The 22,908-nt window shown below is 43.0% G+C and overlaps 1 protein-coding gene across 5 annotated transcripts in view; it reads right to left on the bottom strand.

Annotated features, from left to right (window-relative positions):
* C2CD3 (C2 domain containing 3 centriole elongation regulator) overlaps window positions 1-22,908 on the bottom strand; it is a 75,788-nt gene that overhangs the window by 44,849 nt on the left and 8,031 nt on the right. For 4 of the 5 annotated variants that reach the window (XM_019487643.2, XM_014603494.3, XM_019487552.2 and 1 more), the window contains exons 6-20: window positions 22,727-22,855; window positions 21,469-21,613; window positions 20,874-21,043; window positions 18,665-18,886; window positions 17,708-17,820; window positions 15,089-15,207; window positions 14,404-14,526; window positions 12,816-13,283; window positions 11,083-11,234; window positions 8,980-9,223; window positions 8,438-8,621; window positions 7,456-7,639; window positions 6,118-6,290; window positions 4,770-4,893; window positions 2,048-2,316 (exon numbers count right to left, since the gene is read on the bottom strand). In XM_019487643.2, coding sequence (XP_019343188.2) covers window positions 2,048-2,316; window positions 4,770-4,893; window positions 6,118-6,290; window positions 7,456-7,639; window positions 8,438-8,621; window positions 8,980-9,223; window positions 11,083-11,234; window positions 12,816-13,283; window positions 14,404-14,526; window positions 15,089-15,207; window positions 17,708-17,820; window positions 18,665-18,886; window positions 20,874-21,043; window positions 21,469-21,613; window positions 22,727-22,855 — 2,819 coding nt within the window. The remainder of the gene's footprint in view (window positions 1-2,047; window positions 2,317-4,769; window positions 4,894-6,117; window positions 6,291-7,455; window positions 7,640-8,437; window positions 8,622-8,979; window positions 9,224-11,082; window positions 11,235-12,815; window positions 13,284-14,403; window positions 14,527-15,088; window positions 15,208-17,707; window positions 17,821-18,664; window positions 18,887-20,873; window positions 21,044-21,468; window positions 21,614-22,726; window positions 22,856-22,908) is intronic. The other variant, XM_019487594.2, reaches the window with a different exon arrangement.

Raw genomic sequence — 22,908 nt, 5'->3', positions numbered from 1 at the left:
CTTTTTGGGATGTGCTTTCCACCATGAAAATTGGTAAAAGCCCAGCTGGGAGGCCCAATACATATCTGACTAACTTTAGAGAGAAAAGAACAGTATAAATAAATATTGAGTGTATACTGCCCATGTATATTCTCTCCTACAAGACATGTGCTCCAACACAGTTGAATTTTGGGAGCGTTCTAGGAAGTACTATTAAACATTAAAATAAAGTATAGAATGGCAGTACCGTCCATAATTGCTCAATTATTTTAACATGTTCCTGAAAGTTGATTTTTTCCTGCTACTGAAGGCTGATGTCATCTTTCATTAAATTGTATTTTTAGAATATTCTACTACATAATGTACCTAAAAAAAGGCTTGAAGATGTATCTATTAAAGCAATAGGAACAGCTACCACCAGAAAAGCTGCATTTTTAACCTATGAGTGCCTTAATGAAGCTCAAGAGGAAAAAAAAAAAAAAAAATCAATTAATCCATCTGAACAATCTGTGAAAAAATTATTCTTAGAATCAGAGACGTAGGGCTGGGAGGGACCTCCAGAAGTCACCTGGCTCAAACCCCTACCATCCCTATCCAAATCATCCTATACAAATCCATAATCTAACTACTTAGTAAAACTACCATCAATCCTGACACAACACCAGACATCACACCCTAACCTGCCACAGGTAAAGCAGGGGGACCATGACAACCAACATCCTGTTTCTGGAAAAGGTTGCTAATATATGTTCAAGAGATTCCCAGGTAAAGGGCCACATTCACCACTATAGAGGAAAGCAAAAACCCCCACAGTCTGTGCCAGTATGACCATGGGGTAAACGGGGTGATCGGTCTGATCCTGAACAGAGGGACAAAGCCCTGTAAGTCAGGAACCTCCAAGCTTTAAGTCCCAGCAGGAGCACTGGCAAACCCCAGTCTTCTTCCTCAGACAAACCTGAAACCTTCTTTATCAAGAACTTACCATCCCAGGCTGTGATTTCATATTTCAAGCTAAGCAAAGGCAGACTTGTCCATTATTTCAGTGGGAGACCTCAAAGGAAAACCTTGGGGATTGCAGGATATAGTGCTGATGCCGATGAGAACTGAACTAATACTTCAGTACTTCAAAAAGATGGTGGGGGGTTGTTGATTAGAGCAGCTGAGGTGGCAGTGATAGCCAGCTTTAATTTTAGAGTCTGCAATGGATTAATTGCAAGGCTTTATGCCTCATTTAACATCACTGAACCTCAGTTACCTCATCTATAAAATGGAGCCAAATAAGGGTCACACTCCTTTAGAAGGAGCTTTGACATCCTCAGATGAAAGATGCTCTAAGTGCAAAGTAGTATTAACTGTGCTGATTTCTTTTGGATCAGATGTAATATTGACATGCTGATCACCTGGGATCACTGAAATTTCCTTAGCACTTGTTATAGGGAAATAAGTAGCCTCAGGACCTCGGCTGATTTATCAGGCAAATGCATGAGCTTCATTTACACACGAATTTTCATGAATAAATTTTCATGAATAAATTCATGAATTTATCAGCTTCATGAACACACGTGGTGCCCTAAACTAGAAAGTGATCGTGTCAATAGCACCAGCGGGGACGTGCAGTCCCTTGTTCATAGATTGTAGAGTCGGAAGGGACCACAATGGATGATCGTGTCCGACCCCCTGCCCCTGGCAGGAGAGAGGACCGAGGTCAGATGACCCCAGCCAGGTGACTATCTAGCCTCCTCTTGAAGACCTCCAAGCTAAGTGATAGCACCACCTCTCTTGGAAGCCCATTCCAGATCCTGGCCACCCTTACTGTGAAAAATTTCTTCCTAATATCTAACCTAAATCCACTCTCAACTAGTTTACACCCGTTATTCCTAGTCACTCCCTGGGGCACCCTAGTAAACAGCACTTCCCCTATTCCCCGTTGACCTCCCCTAATAGATTTATAGGCGGCCACAAGATCTCCCCTCAGCCGTCTCTTGTGAAGGCTGAAGAGATTCAGCTCTCTCAACCTCCCCCCGTAGGGTCTATCACAAAGGCCACTAATCATGCGAGTTCTGTTTACCTGACTCAGTGCTCTGGTGGTAGATGGAGAAGATGATCTCTGCAGACTGCAGGAGCTCCCCCAGCGAACATGCCTCCCCGCTGCTTCTCTGAATGACGAGGTTACAAGGCAGCTCAACGTGGTGTTCAAACTCTGGGCAGAACGTGTGTGCCACGGTCCGTGTGGTGCGCCTCTCTCCCTCCGGTAAGAAGGAAAGGTGCATAGAGACATAAGCATTAACCCCCACTTCTGCACTGTACTGGACCAAAGGGTTCTTTTCTGCCACCGCTCTGCATTTAACAAGGACGAAAGGAGGAAAATAAAGGATTTAATACACATGAAGTGTTTAGCAAAAATAGAAGCATGCATGCATGTTGCTGAATGAAGGATTAATTTAAGCCCCTGCTGCATAGAGATGGAACAAGCTGTGGAGTCAATCTGCATTCCCTAGTCTCATCTACACAGAGACATTTGGGGAGACATCTCCCATCTTTGGTCTAGTGCCACTGTTAACACTAAAGGTTGAAGGTCTTGCCCTTGACAGCTTGCTGACATTTCTTATTTTTTGTTACACAGACTTACTGCAGCTGTTATACAAAATGGTTGCACACATTCCCATAGCTTGCCTATATTTGGCATTCCCACAATTACCAGTATCCAAGAAAAGAAAGTACTTGGCACATCTGAAACTCAGGTCCATGGGGAGCGCCGAAATATTCCCTTCTATAAAAGCAGCAGTAGGATCATTCTTCAAAGCAGAGAACAAAGCTAAGCTATTTCCATTCTTTGATCAGCACAGATAAGGAAAAGGAGGTTATACTGGTATTGAGAGCTACTCACAAGCAGTACAACTCTGCGTATCAAAAGGAGATAGTCTTACTATGGAATAGGATCAAACGTTTGAGATGACTGGTTTCCCTGCCACCCCACAACCCCCAGGACAGTGGATTTTTATCTGATGGGACCTGACTGAACACCACTGAAGAAAATGAGTCTTTTCGTGTGTACCAATCATGCTCAGATTGAACTAAGTTGGACAAGGAGCCCAGCGGACACAGCTCAGGGGTGACCTGGCAGCTTTCCAGCACTTGGGGAGATTGCTCCGTATGCTGTAATCCTCTTTTTAATACAGGGGTGGGCAATTATTTGGGCTGAAGGGCCACTTAGGGAGGTTTGGTGAGCTGTTGCAGGCCAGGGGGAGAGGGGAGGTGCTGACCCAGCGCAGTGGGGGCAGGGTTGCTGACTCTTCCCGGCACAGTGGGTCCTGGGCAGGTCTCCATGGAGACCCTGCCCACCTGCCTCCCCTCTCTGGCACCCCTGGCAGTGGGTGTGGGATAGGCAGCCGGGGCCAGTTCCAGCAACAACACTGGCAACAGCAGCCAGAAAGAGCAGCTGCTGCTGGGGATGCTGGAAAACTGAGTCTGGCCACCCAGCCTTGCTGCATGCCCAGGGCAAGGGGAGTGACCGCATGTGCCACGGCCCAGGCTACCCCCTACACCTGGGCTGGGCAGGCCGAAGGGACCCACCATGGGCCAGCTAAAATCCTTCGGTGGGCTGGATCCCACCCCTGCTCTAATACATTAAATTTGCCTACTGGCAAGATGCTTAAGCCATCTTGTGCTCTTAAAGCAACACTTCTTTAAAAAGGAGTCAGGCTGTGGACACAAGACATCCAAGGAGAACCTCAGCTGCTCCACAAGGGGGGAAACCCCCCCCGAAAGACTGTGACCCCATGACACAACCCCCTGAATCAAGGTAAAGTTGCCCTAATCCAGGACATTTACTCCAGCTCCTATTCCAAGGCCGTTGTTCATCAGTACATGGTTGGCCCAAAGAGGCTAACACCAGGCTTTTCTTTTAAGGTCCCCATCTCAGGGAAATTCTGTCAGTGTAGCTATGACCCTAGTTTGATGTACCAATTAGGGCTGATCTCCATGGGATCAGGAGACACAAATCTGAATTCACGTTTACAGCTGGTTAGTTAAGTCACATGAAACCCCCATGGGGATGCTCATTCAGAACGTAACTTAATTGTGGGTAGCTGTAATTCACTGTTTGAAAACATGGTTTAGTTTCATGGATAAGGCCACTTCTATTCGTAAATCACAGTGCCCAGGCTGGAAGCTACTGCAGATAACTAACCCATTTTAAAATCCACACTTTTAGTTACCTCTGGGTTAACTTTTTTCAGTGCCCCTTCCATGCAGATGAACACCCTCCCTGGAGTCACTGAAACGTCTGCACTATGGTATAAGGTACTGATCTAACAACAGGACCAATGCCTACATAACAGCACCACCTCACCTCTTTCATTTAAATACAAAACCTTTGATGAAAGAAAAACACTGGATGAATTTATCGCTGCTTAAAAAAAAAAAAAAAGAAGAAAGCCCAAAGTGCTACAGTCATGTCTGTTGCAGGCAGATACTGTATGTGGGGAGGAAGTTTGTGGGCTGTGTTAATGCACCACAGACCTGAACCACAGTGTTTTCTGCTGTTTAATTCCTGCCCTGTCTGGAACAAATTGTACTAGCTCAAGCAGAGTGGGGTGGGGGTGGACAAAAAGACCCACTAAAGTGCTTTTCATCACAGTTATTTTCACTTCAGGGTGTAACAAGATTTGAATTTAGGTCTCCTACAGGTGAGAGGGTAGCAAGTTACAATTTGTTCTACCCCTGGGTATGCTTCCTCCAGATAAAAAACAATTTGGAAGATATGATTTTGTCTTGAAACTGGATCTTACCTGGCTGCTGCCTGCAAGCCAGCTGCTCTGTGTATCTGCACTGAAATCGAAATGGCGTGAGCAGCGATTACTCCCTCTGCTGTTTTTAAGGAATGCCTGTATCTCACACTCACATCAAGCAAGCCTAGATTTAAAGAGAGAAACATTCAATGTCCTATTGTTTTATGCTACAGCCATGGTTAAGCAGTTTTTGATTAGTAGTTTCTTAGTATAAGATTTATTCCAGAAATGTAAACAGGTGATTTTGTACAAGAAAGAGAGGCCATTCTAGTTGCACATTTAGGAACATTAGAAAGACAGCCACACTCTGACTTTTAAATATGCTCCATTTCAAACAAATGATAGCCTTGTTACGGTACAAAATGCTGTGTTATGCTGTGGTCAGATTGCAACTCAGATCAAAACATCTCCCATTCTCCTCCACCTTAACTCTGCCCTCTTGTGGGCATTTGTTACTGTAACCTTTCAACTGCAAGACTGCATCATCTCAGCATAGGTGATGCAGTCATGTATCAACATGAATATGGGGAGCAAAATTAAGTCCTTTGAAGTTTTGATCACCTACAATTCCTTGAGTTACCAGATCCTTTTTTACCATTTGAAGAAACATATTCAAATTCATAACCCAGTGGTTCAACAAACAGCTTAATTGGCAACAGCTTTTAGACTTCTAAGGATGCTGTTTCTTTAGTCAGCTGGAGTACCTTGGTAGTCCTGCCTTGCTATGGCTATATGTATACCCCAGTTACTTCACAAACCTTCATCTCCACAAAGGGTTCGGTTCCTAACACTGTGAAGCATCTGGGTTTTACTGTATACAAGCTCACTCACTCCCTCATGCCAGTGATCCCCTTTACTAATTCCTCCAAGAGTTCTCCTTTCACTCAAAGTTATCTTCATTCTGCAGGAAAAAGCCCAGATTTCCTTAAGAGCCTCTTCAGTGCTGGTCATGCATCAGCTGGAAAGAACCACTGCATAGTGGAGATGTGTCCCTGCTTTATTTCATAAGCTAAATCTATTACTCCTTCAGTTCTCCCCTCCTCCAGTTCGGGAAACATTGAATCAGACCACAGCATCTTATGTGGCAGTAAGCAGAGCAATGCACTGGCATGGCTCTTCTTAAAACAAATGCATTCCAATGAGTAAATACAGGACGGGCCTGTACTCACTCTCACTGAAATGAATGGGATTTTTTTCATTGAGTTAAAAGTCAATTGCAGCACTAAAGGCTGGTAGGAATGACATTAAGAATCTGTATTAGCTTTCAATAAATGTTAATTTCTCTTTTTATCAACACACACATATAGTCCATTTTTAAAATGCAGGAAAAAGTAAGTGCTTTCATTACCCGAGGACCGTGGCTGGAATTCCTCTGAGCAACCACTTCTTGGGACTAGGGGAAGATTAAAGGTCTGTACTCCTATCTCTTCATGATGTTGCATGGTCACCATGGCACACAGGCGAGACAATGGCAAGGTCCCTCTGGCAACCATCTGGTCCCGGACATTAGGATAATAATACCTGTGCAAGATACAAAGCAGCAGTGGTAACCATTTTGGTGAAATTGTAATGATCATTCTCTCTCTTTGGTTGGTTTCAATTCCTGTATCTTCAAATACATTAGGAACAGTTTAATTAACAAGCGAAATTTCATAAAAGGGTGGAGAACAGTCTGAATACACTTGAGAATGGAGCTCTACAGCTGTACTAATGTGAAGGTCAGTGATCATTATCTCAGTTAAGTGACTGGCATTGCAGAAAACCCAAAATATACCTAACTAGACATCACCTGGGAACTATTACAATGATGTGATACAAGACCATTAACAACCACTTTAAAATCAGTAACAATCCCATGAATGGAGCTTAGACCTTAAAATGGGTACTTGGTGTCTAGAACCACTTTAAAAATCAGTAACAATCCCATGAATGGGGCTGACCTTAAAATGGGTCCTAGGTATCTGGAAGCTTGCCTAATCTCTCCCCCAAATATTCAGTTGGACCAATAAAAGATAAACCCTCCACCCCCTTGCTTCTTCTATGTTTCCTGGACCATCACGGCTACAACACTGTAACCTGCTTAATAATAAGTGAACGCTTCACATTTTTATAGTAGAGTGTGAGTGATAATCTGAAAGAGATTTCTAGCAAAAAATGAACTAGTTATTAATTTGCTTTTTTAAAGGTTTTCACCAGTTTTAATTTTATCCTTATTTTTTGTCTCCTCCTTTAGATGTTACCTCTGGTAATAAAGTGCTGTGCAAAAAGCACTGAAAACACCAGATAATTTGAGGACTGAATCTCAAAAATAAGGGAAATATAGAAGATAGAATTCTGCAACACAATATCCCCAACTGAGTGGCAATTTACTGTGAAACAGAATGCAAAGACACATAAGTTGCATTTAAATAATGTGTATTATTAGACTAATTCCCAAATGGACAAAGATATACTTAAAAACCCACACAACTCACAGTCAACAGAAGAAACAGCAGATAAATAAGCATCTGTGAAAAATCAGCCCCAAATACCTCTGTAAATGCCCCCATTCAGAAAGAAATAGATTATCAAGTGCTGATGACATAACTGTCAGCTTATTTGATCAACACATGGCTTGAGGTTTTCACTACTGTAAGATTTTTTTTAATGTTTTCTTGACTGTGAGAAATGGTTCTTTATTCTCTACCTGCACCAGATTTCAAAGTGGATTCCTCCTCCACCAGTTAATCCTTGCGTAGAGAACGCACTGAGGAGTAGCCTCTGCACTGGGACATCTGCTGGCACCAACAAGGAGTGACGATGTTCATCATTAAAGACGGGATCAGGGATGCACAAAGTAGTTGCTGAGCGAAAGGGTTTTAATCGAATGCCTACAAGTCAAACAAAGCCAGTAAGATATGCAGTCCCAACTCTCTATCCAAGGAAAGACGTGGTAATCTAAAAGTCAACCTAACATGACCCTCCTCCTCCCAGCAGGAGTTTTGTCACGGCCCATTCAACAAGCTTTGTCCTGCTGCTGACAAAAGAAAGGACTAGCCTACAGAAAGGATGTGAACAGAGTTCAGCGGAAGGCAACAAAAATGGTTGGGGCTGGGGCAGATGACTTGTGAGGAGAGGCTGAGGGAACTGGGCTTATTTAGTCTAGAGAAGAGAAGACCGAGAGGGGATTGAATAGCAGCCTTCAACTTCCTGCAGCGGGGGTTACAAAGTGAATAAAGCTGGACTGTTCTCAGTGGAGGCAGATGACAGGACAAGGAGCAATGGGCTCACGTTGCAGCAAGTGAATCTGAGGTTAGATATTAGGAAGACCACTCTCGCAAGGAGGGTAACAGAGCACTGGAATAGGCTACCCAGAGTGGTGGTGGAATCGCCATACTTGGAGGTTTTTAAGACCTGGCTAGACAAAGCCTTGGCTATGACAATACAGTTGGGGACAGTCCTGTTTTGAGCAGGGGTTGGACTCGATGACGTGCTAAGGTCCCTTCCAACCCTAATTTTCTGATTCTATGTTAAGGGGCCCAGAGATCTCTCATAAACACACATGCACGCATGCACATATGCACGCACGCACGCACGCACGCACGCACACACTCATACAGCCAAAACATTAACACACAATTCCTAACTAAGACAATGCTCTAGATGAGATTCTATCGAACTAAATTTACCATTTTCATGTAATTCAGTCGCTTGTAACACACTGGAGTATGGCTCCTGAATGGGAAAATGGTACTGCACATAACAGTCGGCCTCTCCCCACACTGTGGACTGTAAGGGCGTGAGTCCTTTCACTTTCTCCACGTGGATCTCAAATATGTGCTCCATCAGTCCTTCCCTTTCTCTCTCTAGCTGCTGAATAGGATGAAAAATCTGTATGAATACAAGCAGGTCCTAAAATCCACCAAGAGACACCCCATACTGTTATTAGCAGCCCACATTTTGTTTGTTAGGGAACAGACACGGAAAACAACTACATAATTAATACAGGAGTGGGGACCCAAGAAAATGGGCAAAGGGAACGAGACAAATATTGGAATGGAGGAGTTAAAGATGAGACACTGTACATCCACACTACATAGAACCAAAAGGTGACAACAGAAGACAGACTCCACTAGGAAAAATCAGAGGGCACTGGTTTATCAAAGAAACTGCACAAGAGAGATGTCTCATCACGCATCTCTAAAAGCCCAAGGAGCAGTTCCAAGCATACCACTGAGTGGTTTGTAGGGAGAGGATCCAGAGAGTGGGCAGGACGCTGCATAACAGGAGCTACCATGCTGTCTTCACTTTTCAGTCTCTGGAGTGCCACTATTTGATCAGCTGAGCCCATTGCCAAGATCACCCGGAGGCTTCCATTTCTCCTGCCTGCGAAAACATCCATCACTGGCATATAGCTGTCCACTGCAACTACGGGATACTGGGCTTGAAGCAGCAGGCGAGAAATTTGAGGATCTCTGCAGAGAAGAAAGCATATGAGAACATGTTGCTGGTATATATTTACCAACACAACTCATGTCACACAAAGCTTTTAATACAACCAGAAACCAATTTATTACCATGCTTAGAGCCTAAGGCCAGGTAATGAGACCCCTTTTTCCTCCCCCAATACATTTTTATCCACTGCTTCACACCACACTTGTGATCCAGCTTCTGGTGAATGACAGCAGCTACATTTACTAGGCAGAAATAAGCTGCCCCTGGTCTCAACTGACCATATGCCACATGCCAGATCAGCCAAGCACACAGGGCCTGGGAAGCGTGCCATATCTGGCTGGTCTCAGATCTGTGCCAAATGCAGCAGCACCCACCCCAGCTGGACTGTACAATGTGCAGGGCAATCCTGGAGCAGCTGTGGGTGGGCCACACGTGGTGCAGACCTTGGATCAGTCAAGGCAGGTGCACTGGATCCAGGATTGAGGGGAGAGAGAGGAATGGCCAAGGATCCAATCTGACCTGTGGACCAGCTCCGTGCGACTTACCCAACCTGCAGGGCCACATGAATTTGACACCCTTTGGCTAGAGGATGAGGAACGAACAAGGGACCTAAATAAGGATCCATATTTAGAAGGGTATTGTACTGCAAAGACAACCCTTGAGCATGTTTTTATAACCCAGGTAAAAGCCTGTAAACAGAGCAAGCAGCCCGGGCATGGTATAAGATAATGAGACAATTACAACCGGGACTCAAATTATTTAGACATATGTATGCCAAGAGCACTTCCTTGTGCTACACAAATCAGAATATTACGCTGTAGTCTGAGGGACAAGATCAGTTACTCGCTACAGTCACAGTTGGGGAAACAACCACCCAAAACATGTGGAAAGCTCTGGACACTGTTCATAATGCACAATCCAATTTCTACTCTAAATAGTGGGACTCCTGATTACTGAAAGCCACGTTCACTATTTAAGAGTAGGGCTGGCAAACTAGTCAAACATTGTCAACTGACTGCTTATTTTTTGACTGGTCAAAGATTATAGCAATTTTACAAAAAGCTGCATTTTTTGTAGTTTTCTTGACAGAAATACGATTTTTTAATTCTTTTCTTAATGGAAATCTTGTGCTTTTTCTGTGTATTACTTGGACCTGTTGGCAATTTTTTACAATTTTTTGACTAATATTTGACTGGTCAATTGACCAAATTTTATTTGACCAGTCAAATACCCAGCCCTATTTAAAAGTAACACCTTATGTATGCTATAGACATATTATAGGACCAGTGAAACTAGTTGATTTCTTAAGAGCTGCTCAGTGCCTAATCCTGTTTCACTGCCATGACAGTGCTGTGCACTGAAAAACGATTGTGGCCAGTGAATAAAGCAGTGAAAGTCACACATTTCATGTTAGTGAGCAGCAAAGGGAACACTGCTGCAAGTCTTATAGAATGTCTTCTTGCAAAGTTAGGCCCCAAATTGCCCATCAGACAAGCCATAGCAGTGCTGAAACCAGGGACAGTCCTTGGATTGTGGATGTTGCACAGACACGATGTGTCCACCTCCAATGATCTGACGGGGGGGAACTAGGGATTTAATGCCTATGCACGTACAGTGCCCAGCATGGGATGGACTTGAATAATAACATGGATCTGCTGATCTGCACTGGAGATAGTTCACTTCCAGGCCAATTAAAGCCATGTGTTTCAGAGTCCATTTTTCAGGGTTTCCACCCAGCAGAACAGAGCAGACCAAACAAGACACTAGTTGCAAAATAATGCTATAAGAACGCATTCAGCCCCTTCTTTCTCTAGCCATGGGTCAGCACATATCCCAGCCTGGTCAAAGACGGAACAAAACAGTTAAAAAGGCTGTTTACTTGAATGACATGTAAAACTGATGCAGAGGAAGCTTCACCAGTCCCAGCAGTCTGTCACATCCTGGGTTTCCCATCTTGTTCCAGGCTTCAATGACCATCACATTGTTCTTCAATCTCTCCAAGTGTTTGGGAGTCAATGAAAAAGGCATCACCTAATATTTAGAGTTTATAAATTAATTAATAATGAAATGATAATGAAATCAATAAATTAAATATGCTGCATTTAAAGAGAAGGCAAGCTGTTTCCCAAGCAGAGTATACTGTGGGGAGTGAGGGAGAATGTTCTAATGTAGTGGTTCCCAACATTTCCGTATTGGTGAATCAGTGCAAACCATCCTGTAGACCTTGTAATCCAACTTTATTAACAAAAAGAGGTGGAGGGCGAGTGGTGTAATAAATAGGCAAATTGCAGACAACTTACCATGACTCCTCAGAGTCCCAGTGATCTGCAGATCACTCTGGTTTATATTAATGATTATAAAGGTTAAAAACTCAATTCAGGTTTGTCCACCCCATTTTGGAATACTGGTGAACTTGGTATGCAGACAAAGTCTGAATTTGATGGCAAGTGCTTTTTAGTTAGATTATTTTAAACTCTTTTAATGGTTGTATTAATGACCGACTTCACTCTCACTGCCATGCCCTTGTCTTCCCTGTGGCATCTTGCAGAACACTCCTGGTGTTTCTTGTTTCATGTCTTTTAGTTGCACATGATGGTCTGAAATGGGATATTTTTAGGAATCCTTGGGTCAAATCCTTGGCTACCTGTTGGACCCTGTGTCCAGCAAGCCCCTTCAGACTCAATGTTAGCACCTACCTAACACACGCCAGACACACAACCTGAGACTAAATATTCCTTTGCTATGCCTCTCTATATTCCATTCTTTTAATTAAGGTTGGAAGAGTCACACGTCTAAGAACTGGGAAAAACAACCAGACTCAGCATAACCCCCCCCCCACCACACACAAAGTGAAACATAGCTTAGTTTGTGTTGCACCAAAAGCCTAATTGTATGTGATGTCTTGGCTGAGGGCTCTTACCCAGGCATTACTGTAGCAGCTGCTGACTCTCATGCATTTTATATATGAAGAAAAAGAATCACAAGGTCAGGGGCCCATCCAAGCCTAGCAGTTCATTGCCTTAGCATGGCAAAGGCACACCAGTTTCTACAGCTAGCAGCATATGTCTTCAGCTCCCCAGGCTGAATGACCACATCCCCATTTACAGCTGGATGAACAGAGGGTGACCACTGGCACAAGACTGGGTGGAGCGAGGCTTGAATTCACTACTCTGGAGCCATTAGGAGACGCCTTACCCACTCTGCTTCTACATCCCACAGAGCAAAAGAATTCAGGGTTATAAAGGGACCAAGCCGCCAGCCAGATCAACATTTTTAACATCTCTTCCCTTCTCTCATGAAGAGAAGCTTCTTTCTTTTCCATGCTTAATATATGGGCCTTGTTGCCTGTTTTCCTCTGGTATTTTAAAGGTCTGCTTTACTATTTGGTAGCTGCTCAGAAGCAACTCAGAAGCATTTTATGCTTTGTGGTACAGCCAGCACAGTAACAAGATATACTTAATATATTATAAAAAGGCAGGCAGAGAGGTCTGTAAGTATGCAAGGAGTGTGGGGTTTGGGTTAGTTTTGTTTTTAAGATTCAAATTGTGGAAAAGGTTGTCACCATGGGAGTATAAAGTTCAGACAGTGTAACAGGAGAGATGTGAGACTTGCCTGAGAGAAGTTAAAGGCAGGCTGTGTTGTGCCCCATACGACAGCAGATCTTGTAGCCGCTTCTGTGCTGAACAGCTTGCAGTTTAAATAGACATTACAGGAACTATGGCTTCCAAAGTCTCCAGCAATAAAATCCTTCCCATCTGGCACCATCAACAGTACATGCAGCAGCAACCCAGCCTCTTCAGAGGCATTTACTTGTGTCATTAAATTACGGGACACAGATACTGACATGGACTGTGGGGGCTTCGTAACTTCTCTGCTGGGCACTTCTAGTCTCTTGGAGGATTCCTGGCTGCTTGACCTCAAGCATTGAGGGCTTTCTGCAGTTCCATAATTCCTGCCAGCTTCTTTTACTTCCATCCCCGGACTTCTTATGACATAACCTGGGGTTTGCTGTACAGCACTCACGGACCTTGCACTGGCACTGGCAAAGTCTTTGTTATCGGCTGCAAGCTCCAACAATACCTGTAATACGTGAAAACAGCTACTCTGAGTGTATTTCCTGTATGAACAAGCTGGCCAATACAAAGCAGAAAAATTCATAGCTTTCTTGATTCGATAGCTATATTAATTTACCATTCAGAACCTTGTAAGCTCATTATGGATGAATGCCATTCATGAATGTCAATCATTACTGAAAGATGAGGACAGAAAGGTTTGGTAAATAAAGCAACACCTGTGTGTATGACAAGCTTATGACTAGATAAAGAAAATATGAAGAATGATTGAAAAATGTACTTGACAAATGCCAGCTAGGGTGAAAACCACTGTCTTGTGGGCACTTTTTAAGGAACTATTTATACTTTTGTTTTAATAAGGGAGCATTACTTAATCGCTATATTTTGGAATCTAACTCCTTCCTTGGTATTTATACTCTCTTTTTCTTTTCTCTCCCCCTCTCCTTTTATTTTTCTTTTCTTGCCACATTGTCTCTGACATTTCCTTCATCCTTCTAGGGCTAGTCTAGTTGGATTTTTCTGCTCTGTTTTCCCTCCCTTTCCCACCTCTCTCTTTTCCCCAGTCCTTTTCCTTCATCACTGCTCCCCCCCCACTGATTTTACTTGTCTTCATTTACTCCTTCTGCAGGCTCCGTTCCTTTCCAATGATTTTCACAATCCACTGCATCTTTTTCCATTTTCCCTTCCCCTCTCCATCTGCTCCTACAACCAAATGGCCTTCTTCCTATTCTATTACCTTTTCCAATCTATGCCAACCTGTACAATCTAGTGGGAGCCAGTGGGTTTTTCAAGCCCTAAGTAGGAAACACCTGTCATTCCATGGTATGTGAAAGTAACTGACCCACGCTCTGGTTACACTCCCCAGGGATACATTTAAGAGGTCTACAGGACTGAAATTTTAGGTGGGCTCCCCCCTGCTACACTGCCGAGAGCCATTCAGTTTAAGTGGAGGAGCTCTGGGGAGAATCAGTTTCTAAACAAAAAAGACAACAGGTTTCTACTGAATTGAATCCACAAACTTTAAATATGAAAGTGCAACATCCAAGTTAGAGACATATTTATTTAGCTTCTGAGCTATAGTGATAAAAGGTGACCTAACTCAAACACTGCAATGGGAATGTCTATACCTTTAGAGGTCCAAGTGGAGTCTGACCTCCCTCTTCTTCCACAGGTAGCTCACAACTGACAGTGAGCAGCTCTGACTCGAGAACTGTGCGGAGCTTAATGGCTGCTGAGCCAATCAGCACTGGCTGAAGACAGAAAATATATTTGGTTAGATTTGTGAAAAATTTGCCGGATAAAAAAAACCCAGAAGAGTTAACCTGAAGTGGAAAACTGATGGAGCCTTTTAAGTTCATTTCCTTTGCAACAACAGAGAGTCATTATTTGATTAACAAACCCAACCTGTATAGGGCTAACTATTCTGTTTCATCTTCAGTGTGGAATCCCTGGGACATGCACATCACTTGGAGACATGCTAGATCTTTGCATTTTGATGGTTAATGTTTAAATCCACACCATACTCCTGAAATGTTTTTCTAGAGAAGGGCGAAGGAGAAATATACTCAGACCTGTCTGTCTTGACCCAAAATAACCAGTTCTCATATACTATTTTGAAATACAAAAAGCTATCATTTGCTTAAGAAACATCCCATGTGGGCTTCATCAATTTATCTGTTTTTTCCTTGTGATACAAATCAGAGCAGTTCCAATACAACACTACAGAAAGAAAGGACATCAGATTATGCACAAGGATCTAGGGAACCAAAGTGCACAATTTTTTTGCTTTATGAAAAGATTTGCGGCCAGTACCTTTTTCTGCGTCCTTTTCCTCATGTAGATTTTGAAAGCCAGGTCAGAGTTCCACCAGTGCTCAATCATCATTCCACCAAAACGCACAGGGAACACAAATCGCTGTTGAAATTTTACCACTGGAAGAAAGATTGATATCTATGAATATCTGCTTAGTTTCAGCGCTAACTTATTTCATGACACTGAACAGTAGAGAAATCCTCTATCCTCTGTATATAGAGGGTAGGTGGTATATAGGGGCATAGTTATGAACTCTCCAGAGTAATGTGGAGACATTCTGGTTCTCATAAGGAAGGAGAAAGGCTGTGTGTGTGCATGCGCACATGTACATGTGTGGGCACATGTATTTCCTGGCCTATATAGAGAGAGGCAGGGGGAGAAGGAAGAGGAAGAGTCTATACTTATTGGTGCAACCTTAGGAACATCTTGAGTTTTTCAATTATTTGCTAAATTCTCTTAGAATTTTGTAGTAACTTTTTTTTATAGGACTGACAAACATTTAGTTTTAACTGTGTACTTACTAAGTTTTCTCTTGGGAATGAGAGTCCATGTACCATAGAAACATACAACATTAGGGTTAGAAAGAACCTCAGGAGGTCACATCTAGTTCACCCCCCTGCTCAAAGCAGGACCAGCCCCAGCTAGATCATGCCAGCCAAGGCTTTGTCTAGCTGGGCCTTAAAAACCTCCAAGGATGGCGACTCCACCACCTCTCTTAGGTAACCTGTTTCAGTGCTTCACCACCCTCCTAGTCAGAAATATTTTCCTAATATCCAACTTAAACCTCCCTTGCTGCAACTTGAGCCCATTGCTCCTTGTTCTGTCATCTGTCACCACTGAGAACAGACTAGCCCTGTCCTCTTTCAAACCATTCTTCAGGTAGTTGAAGGCTGCTATTAAATCCCCTCTCAGTTGTCTCTTCTCCAAACTAAATAAACCCAGTTCCCTCAGCCTCTCCTCACTAGTCATGTGCCCCAGCCCCCTAACTATTTTCACTGCCCTCCACTGGGCTCTCTCCAGTTTATCTACATCCTTTCTGTAGTGGGGGGCCCAAAACTGGACACAGGACTCCACATGTGGCCTCACCAGTGTTGAACAGAGGGGAATAATCACTTCCCTCGATCTGCTGGAAATGCTCCTACCAATGCAGCCCAGGATGCTGTTAGCCTTCTTGGCAACAAGGGCACACTGCTGGCTCATATTCAGCTTCTTGTCCACTGTCACCCCCAGGTCCCAGCCAGTCACCCCCAGCCTGTACCAGTGCATAGGACTGTTCTGTCCTAAGTGCAGGATTTTGCAATATCAAAGAGGGGCCACAAGTCATAAGGAACTCTCATTCTAAATAAACAGTGCAGCGTGGAAGAAGCTATCCTCCTAACCGTTTTACAAAGAACCAAGACAGAAGAATTAAGTAGCTTGCCTAAGGCTGAAAAAGGAATCTTTTAACAGAGCTGGGAAATGAATGTATATCACCCATCTCCTGAATCCACTTTTGATGAGAGTAAGTTCAAAAAGCAACCACATGGGAGACCTATATAAAAAGTCTTACTGCAATGCTAATGCCAGGGACCAGCAAGTATGGCAAATCTTGCTGATTAGCATTCTTAACTTGCAAAGAAATATGACCTAAAGTCAGGGGTTGGTAACCTTTTAGGAATGGCAGGCCAAATTAAAACAGCTCATTCCAAAGGCAGGCCACTGCCAGAGGCACAACTAGAAAGCATTGTGCCCTAAACTAGTGCCCCTCTTCTCCACCTTCTCCCACTCTAGCCCTCCCTGCTCTATACTGAGGGCTGCTCTTCCCACCCCCGCCCCCAATACTACAGCTGCCCTCATGCTTGCAGTCAATTGCCGTCAGCACCAACTGTCAACAAAGGCCAATTCAATGGCAACAGAAGTTGCGGCTGCAATAATGGGCACAGGAGAGAGAAGAGGGTGGAGGGACACAGCAGGCTGCTAACAGCCACATCCCTTGCCACCACTACTAACTCCTCAATCTGCCGATGTCCAGAAGTGTGGGCACCCGTGGATCAGATGAAATAGCTTCTGGCCAGCAAGTCATAGGTTGCTAACCTCTGACCCAAGCTGACCTTTGTCATGGCATCACTGAATAAAATGAAGGGATCAGGCAAGCCAATCAGACACTCCTGCACCTGACAAAAGTCTCCCCTCTTGTCACCTTGGATACCAAATTGGATTTCCATCTCCATGTAAAAAGGGGTTATTTACTCCCTGTATCATCCTTGTGAGACTTATGAAGTGCTTTACAAACACAGCATAAGTAATAAGTATTACTGTACAGAGGAGATACACTTTTGTGTGGGGTAAAAAGGTTGGTTTTTCTGAGCTATTTTGCTCCTCCAGTAAAAAATCCTAAAGTTACTGCCTCTGGGAAGCCAAGGCTCATTTGGAACTCTTCGCCTAGGGAAAATGTTCCAACTCTAAAGCTCCTGGGGTACTATGCATTGATCATTCATTTTGGTAAAGATGCCACTAATAAGCTTATCAGTGGGTCTCTCATGCACAAAGCATCATAAAACATAAAGCTCTAATAAATAATTGCCAAAAGGCATAGAATCCGGCCCAACTGCATTTAAGAAAAGAAAATAAGTCTCTTACCTTCTCCAGCAACTTTGCTTGACGCTATCCGAATTACTTCTGTTGCTATGGAAACCTGCCCTGTTTCATTCTTGGAGATTCCCACTGGAAAGTGGTACTCAACAAAGAAAGTGCTACAAAGGAAAAGCAGAACTAAAGATCACAAGCGACCAGTGGCCTAGTGCCCTAAAAGCACACATACAGCAGCAGGAAAGTTAGGCCCCTAGCAGACATTTACTTTAAGACTTGATGGGATCTAATCTGTGATCCAAACAATCACTCTTCCAGCCATGCCAGGTGCATATGGCTGGATGTGTTCTTTTGGGATGGGGGATTAGATCCCAATCGTGCCTTACTTGCTGGCGCAGGGGGAGCTGATCCTGAGCTCCCCCTGCACCAGCAAGATGAAGCTGAGGTGCCTACAATCAGCTGACTGTCAACTGAGGCTAGGAACCAAACCAGTACCTGGCCCGAGCTGACAATCAGCTGATTGTCAAAAAAACAGCTGCCGGGGCACAGAGACCCTGGGACCAGGCTGCCGCAGTTCCCATAACGAAGGACAGAAATAGAACCTCCCCATGCACCAGGACCTATAAAACCACATGTGCCCTCCAGGTGGATGGCACACAGGGTTTTCACAACTCTTGGGGCATGGATGACAACACATTCAATTTGAAGCGTGCTACAAACAAGCCACAAAGTTATGCATTATATGTAGAATATCTTCGTGGCTCATTTACTCTATAATCATGCTTTAAACTGACTTGCACATGTGGCTGGCTTACTGTTTAAGGAGCAATTAACCTGTAATGTGTGTCAGAGGCATCAGTAGCCACAGGATTCCCTAGTTACAGGGCCTACAGGAAAGAAACTGAAGGATCCTGTTGCAATCAGGTCAGCTGAACAAGATGCTTGCAGAGAACGCTGGTTCCCACAACAAAGGCTGGAAGTAGAAACTCACCTAAAATAATCACTTACCACTTTTTAGCTAATGCTGGCCTTGGTGGTTTCCTCACTGAGCTTTTCTTGCCTGGTGTAGCCTGGCTGCTTTCAGGAGGGATTTTCAAGCTTTCAATTATGACTCTGGCTAAATGTATGCGACCCAGCAATGCCAGTTTATCCACAGTCAAGTTTATGGCTGGAGCTTTCTTAGAGTGTCCTATGGAAGCTTCAGAACCTGGCTGCAGTTTAGCAGAACAGCTGAAAAGAGTTAGAAGGAAACGGGGTTTAGACAAGCATTCATAGTAGCAGAAGTTAAATGGGAACTGCTGGTCACAAGTTTTTAACAATCCTTCATAATATCTCACAGTAGCGACTTCCTATGCCTGAAGAAGGGTGACTGCACCCAAAAGCTTGCTAAGAACTTTTTTTCCAACTACTCAGTTGGTCTAATAAAAGATATCAGAAGTTTTCTAATCACCCTTTAAAATCAATCAATGTGTGAAGGGGGACATAAAGGTGATTTATAAATGAAAAATGTCTATGCTTTTAATAGATATCTATATATAATGCAAACAGTGCATTTCTGGCATCCAATTCCAGCTGCACATGACAAAGTAGTATTCCAGCTCAACTCTTCAATCAGAAAAGATCTGGGGGAGCTGGGACAGTGTCAGATGGGAAGGGAGAGATGCAGCAAGTTATTCGATATATTCACTTCTGTACAGGGGCCAATAAATGGATGATGGCACCACTTACATCTCAGTGGGCATGTCTACGCATGCCTTTTAAGCAGGCTTAGCTTAATATTGCTATTTAAGGTGCATTAAGGGTGCATGTCTCCATATGCATGCTCTTAATGCACCCTAAAAATGGAGATTTAAGGCTACATGATCCTAAATTTGATACCTGTAGGTATCAAATTTAGGATCATATAACCTTAATTCGCATTTTTAAGGTGCATTATGAGCATGCACATGTAGACGGGCACCATTAATGCACCCTAAATTTGATACCTGCAGGTATCAAATTTAGGCGCGAATAGCTAAGTTACATTAGTGCATGTGTAGATGTGCTAATGTGCATTCATATGGTGTGTGTCAATGGATACACACTGCATTAATTCACATTAATGTGTCTGCACGTGCTTTAATGCACCTTAGCTATTTGCGCCTACATTTAATGTGCCTTAATGTGCATTACAGCATCCACATGTACATGGTTACCTAAATTCTCTTAAAGCACCTTAAGCAAAGGTGCATTAAGTTTAGGCACATGTAACTATACATGTAGACACACCTGGTCATACCTTATCCTGAGGTTTTAAGTGATAGCCAGTACAAAGCATCTCTCTCCAGGGAAATGAATGCACCTTCAAACTGCAGAAGGGAATGCCGACAGTGTAAGTTGTAGCTGGAAACATCAGAGCAGTTGATCAGGAAGTGAAGGAACTATTTTGGTCTGAGTTAAAAAAACTTCTCTTAAATTGATAACTGGATTACTTAGGTCCAGGTGGCAGGCTCATGACTGACAATGAAACTGCTCTCAGTGTGAATGAAGTACTGCTATCTGTAACTCTTTCTGGCTATTCACCAGAACCTAAGAGTTTTATTTACGCATGCATTTTTCCCCTCATTTGTGTTACGTTTAGTAGTAGCTTTTATTCTAAGTTAAATAAAACCCCTTGTGGTTTCTATGGTAATATGTTTTCTGTATAGTAACAGGCTTTCTGCACATAGTTGCAAATGTTATATACTGTGTTAAATGACCCATCATTTCAAATTTGATTCAAGTGTATATGAAAAACCTTACTCAGTAACTCAAACCTTACTCAGTAACTACATTTCTTTTCATATCTTTGTTATACTTAACAAAACACAAAAACTAAGAAGAACATAAATAGTAAATAGTTACTTTAGTTCTAAATGTTTTCAGTTTTCTAAATCCAAGATACTATTATTAGAAAGGCACTGTTGGAGTTTCCCCCACCCCAAACTTAATTTATAAATAACTGATGTCTCTGCAAGAGTTTGCCACATTTCTTATATGAAGTATGGTAATTCTCTGGGTCCCACCATTTAGAGAGAGATGCAGTCAAATTCCTAAACACACTAGTTCTCCAAAGCACAATTGCACTGTATATAAGTGACTGTACTGGGGGTCAGAGAAGGATTTTTTTCTAGTGGCAGTTTATGCTAAGAAAAAGATTAGCAGCTGCTGTACAAAGTAGACTAACTTAACTGTTTACCTGGGTTTTGTTTCTGCTGCTCTTTCATTCTGATCCCAGATCCCAGAATCCAAAGCCTTTTGTGACCCCTTTCTGTGGTCATTTTTTACCAGGTTTCTTGTCCTGATTACTTCAGAGGATATACCATCTTCATCATTGCTGAGGAAGTCACTTAAACTTGTATCAGACTTCTAAATAAAGATATAGGTGGGGAAGACAGGGATAGGAGGGGTGGGGGAGAGTGAGGTTAACATGATCATTGCTAATAAAGGATAAAAAGAACTATTACCAAAATAAGGAAGAAAGAAAAAACAAACAACATGTAATCATCAGATTTGTTTTGTATAATTAAAAATGGTATCAAAATGCATACCCAGAAAAAAACAAAATTAAAAGCTGCATGGATAACCTTCAAAAGCATTTCACAGAGCATTTGCCGGACTTTCTAATCTTACCTTTGATTTTTTGCATGTAATATACTGGGAAACTTCTATGTGCAATATAACACCTATGCACATCTTACTGGCACTAACTAACTTTGTGCTGGTGTGAGTGCTTTGCTTTTCCTTTATTCAGAGACCATGTTCCAAGCACTTTCCCATGGACCCCCACTTACAGGAGCTGTGTAGAACAAGTTCTCCAGCAGGCTCTGGTCATAGGGAGGGTCATTCGGCTCGCTGTCATACAGCTCACTCCCAGCAGTCAGTGATTCTGGAGGAGAGCCTGTTCCATCCCAAAAGGGCACAGAGGATAAATCAGTACTGCAGACATAAGAGGGAAGACATATACCTTTTAATCTGGCAATTTTATTAAAAATAATGCAATCAGTATTTAAATCAATGGACAGTGCAAGAACAATACAAGCTTCCCTCATCAATAAGCCTCAGCTTGATGTAAATAGACAAGTTACAGAGTTCTAGAGGTGCACTGCTTTCCACTGCTGCATCAGTCCTTGGTCTTGTTACTAGCTGCCAAAAAGCAGAGTTTAAGGAGTGACAAGCTGCAAGACAGAGGCAATAAACAACTAGAAAGGCAACCAGCTCAAACAGATGGTCAAATACCAACAGCTTTCACTTATTAATGCATATCCAGCTGGGCTCATAGTGATGAAAGGCTTCACATTCCATAAACAATTTTCTGAATTACGCAGTCCCCCAAACACCATGCCATCCTTAATAATTGTAAGGGAAAAGGCTTTCACAAAAATGGTATTCTAAACTCTCTCTCTCCTTTAGCCACTTTGGGCAATCAGCTGGTGGACGGTGATCCACTTGTGGCCGGCAAGAGGTCAGCCTCACACAAGCTTCTTGCATTGCTGAAAGGCATTCCCAGAGAGGCAAGGACCTGAGAAGTGTGGAGAACCATTTCCCACATTGCTGAGTCAGAACAGAGAGAAGATACACTGGCATAACACCTCCTTGTGCTCTCTCTCGTCTCTGGTAGATGACAACACTTCCAAAAGCTGGGAACAGGACACCAATTGCAAGTGCTAATCATAAAGTACTAGAGGAGCAGTCCTTTAAGTATTGTCCTTTTTATGTAACATACTTGTAAGAGACCTAATCAGGGATGTGGGTTTTTTTTCCCCCAGTGGAAATGAAACTAAGTTAAATTTTCTGCCAGAGGGGAGAAAATCCAAGAACATGATTGCAAGAAACTAGAAAATGAAATAAAAAAAGTGTTCTAAAACCTGCAAAGACTTAATCATGTTCTTAATGTTATGCACATGAAGCGTTTTAATGAAGTCAGAGTGACCACTCCTGTGCATTAACTTAAGCATATGTATAAGTATGAGCAGGATTCAAACCTGGTTTGGCCTGGCAATATCAACAGTCTGGCAATATCAATGTCTCAGTGCACACTATGGCACTCACCTGCCCAACAGGAGCTGTATTGCTCTGCTTTCAGCATGTGGATCAAATTCTTGACTTCGGTACTCAGTTGCTAGCAGGAGGGGATCGTCAGCAGCTGACACAACAGCAGAATTCAAAGTTTTAAGGCTCCTGGATAGCAGATATCCCAGTAAAGAGAATTCCAGAAATGGAAGAAGGATAAT

This window comes from Alligator mississippiensis, chromosome 1 (assembly GCF_030867095.1).
Source record: "Alligator mississippiensis isolate rAllMis1 chromosome 1, rAllMis1, whole genome shotgun sequence".
Lineage (NCBI taxonomy): Eukaryota > Metazoa > Chordata > Crocodylia > Alligatoridae > Alligator > Alligator mississippiensis.
The sequence above is the reverse complement of the archived record's forward strand: the minus strand, read 5'-3'. Positions and strand labels throughout refer to the sequence as shown.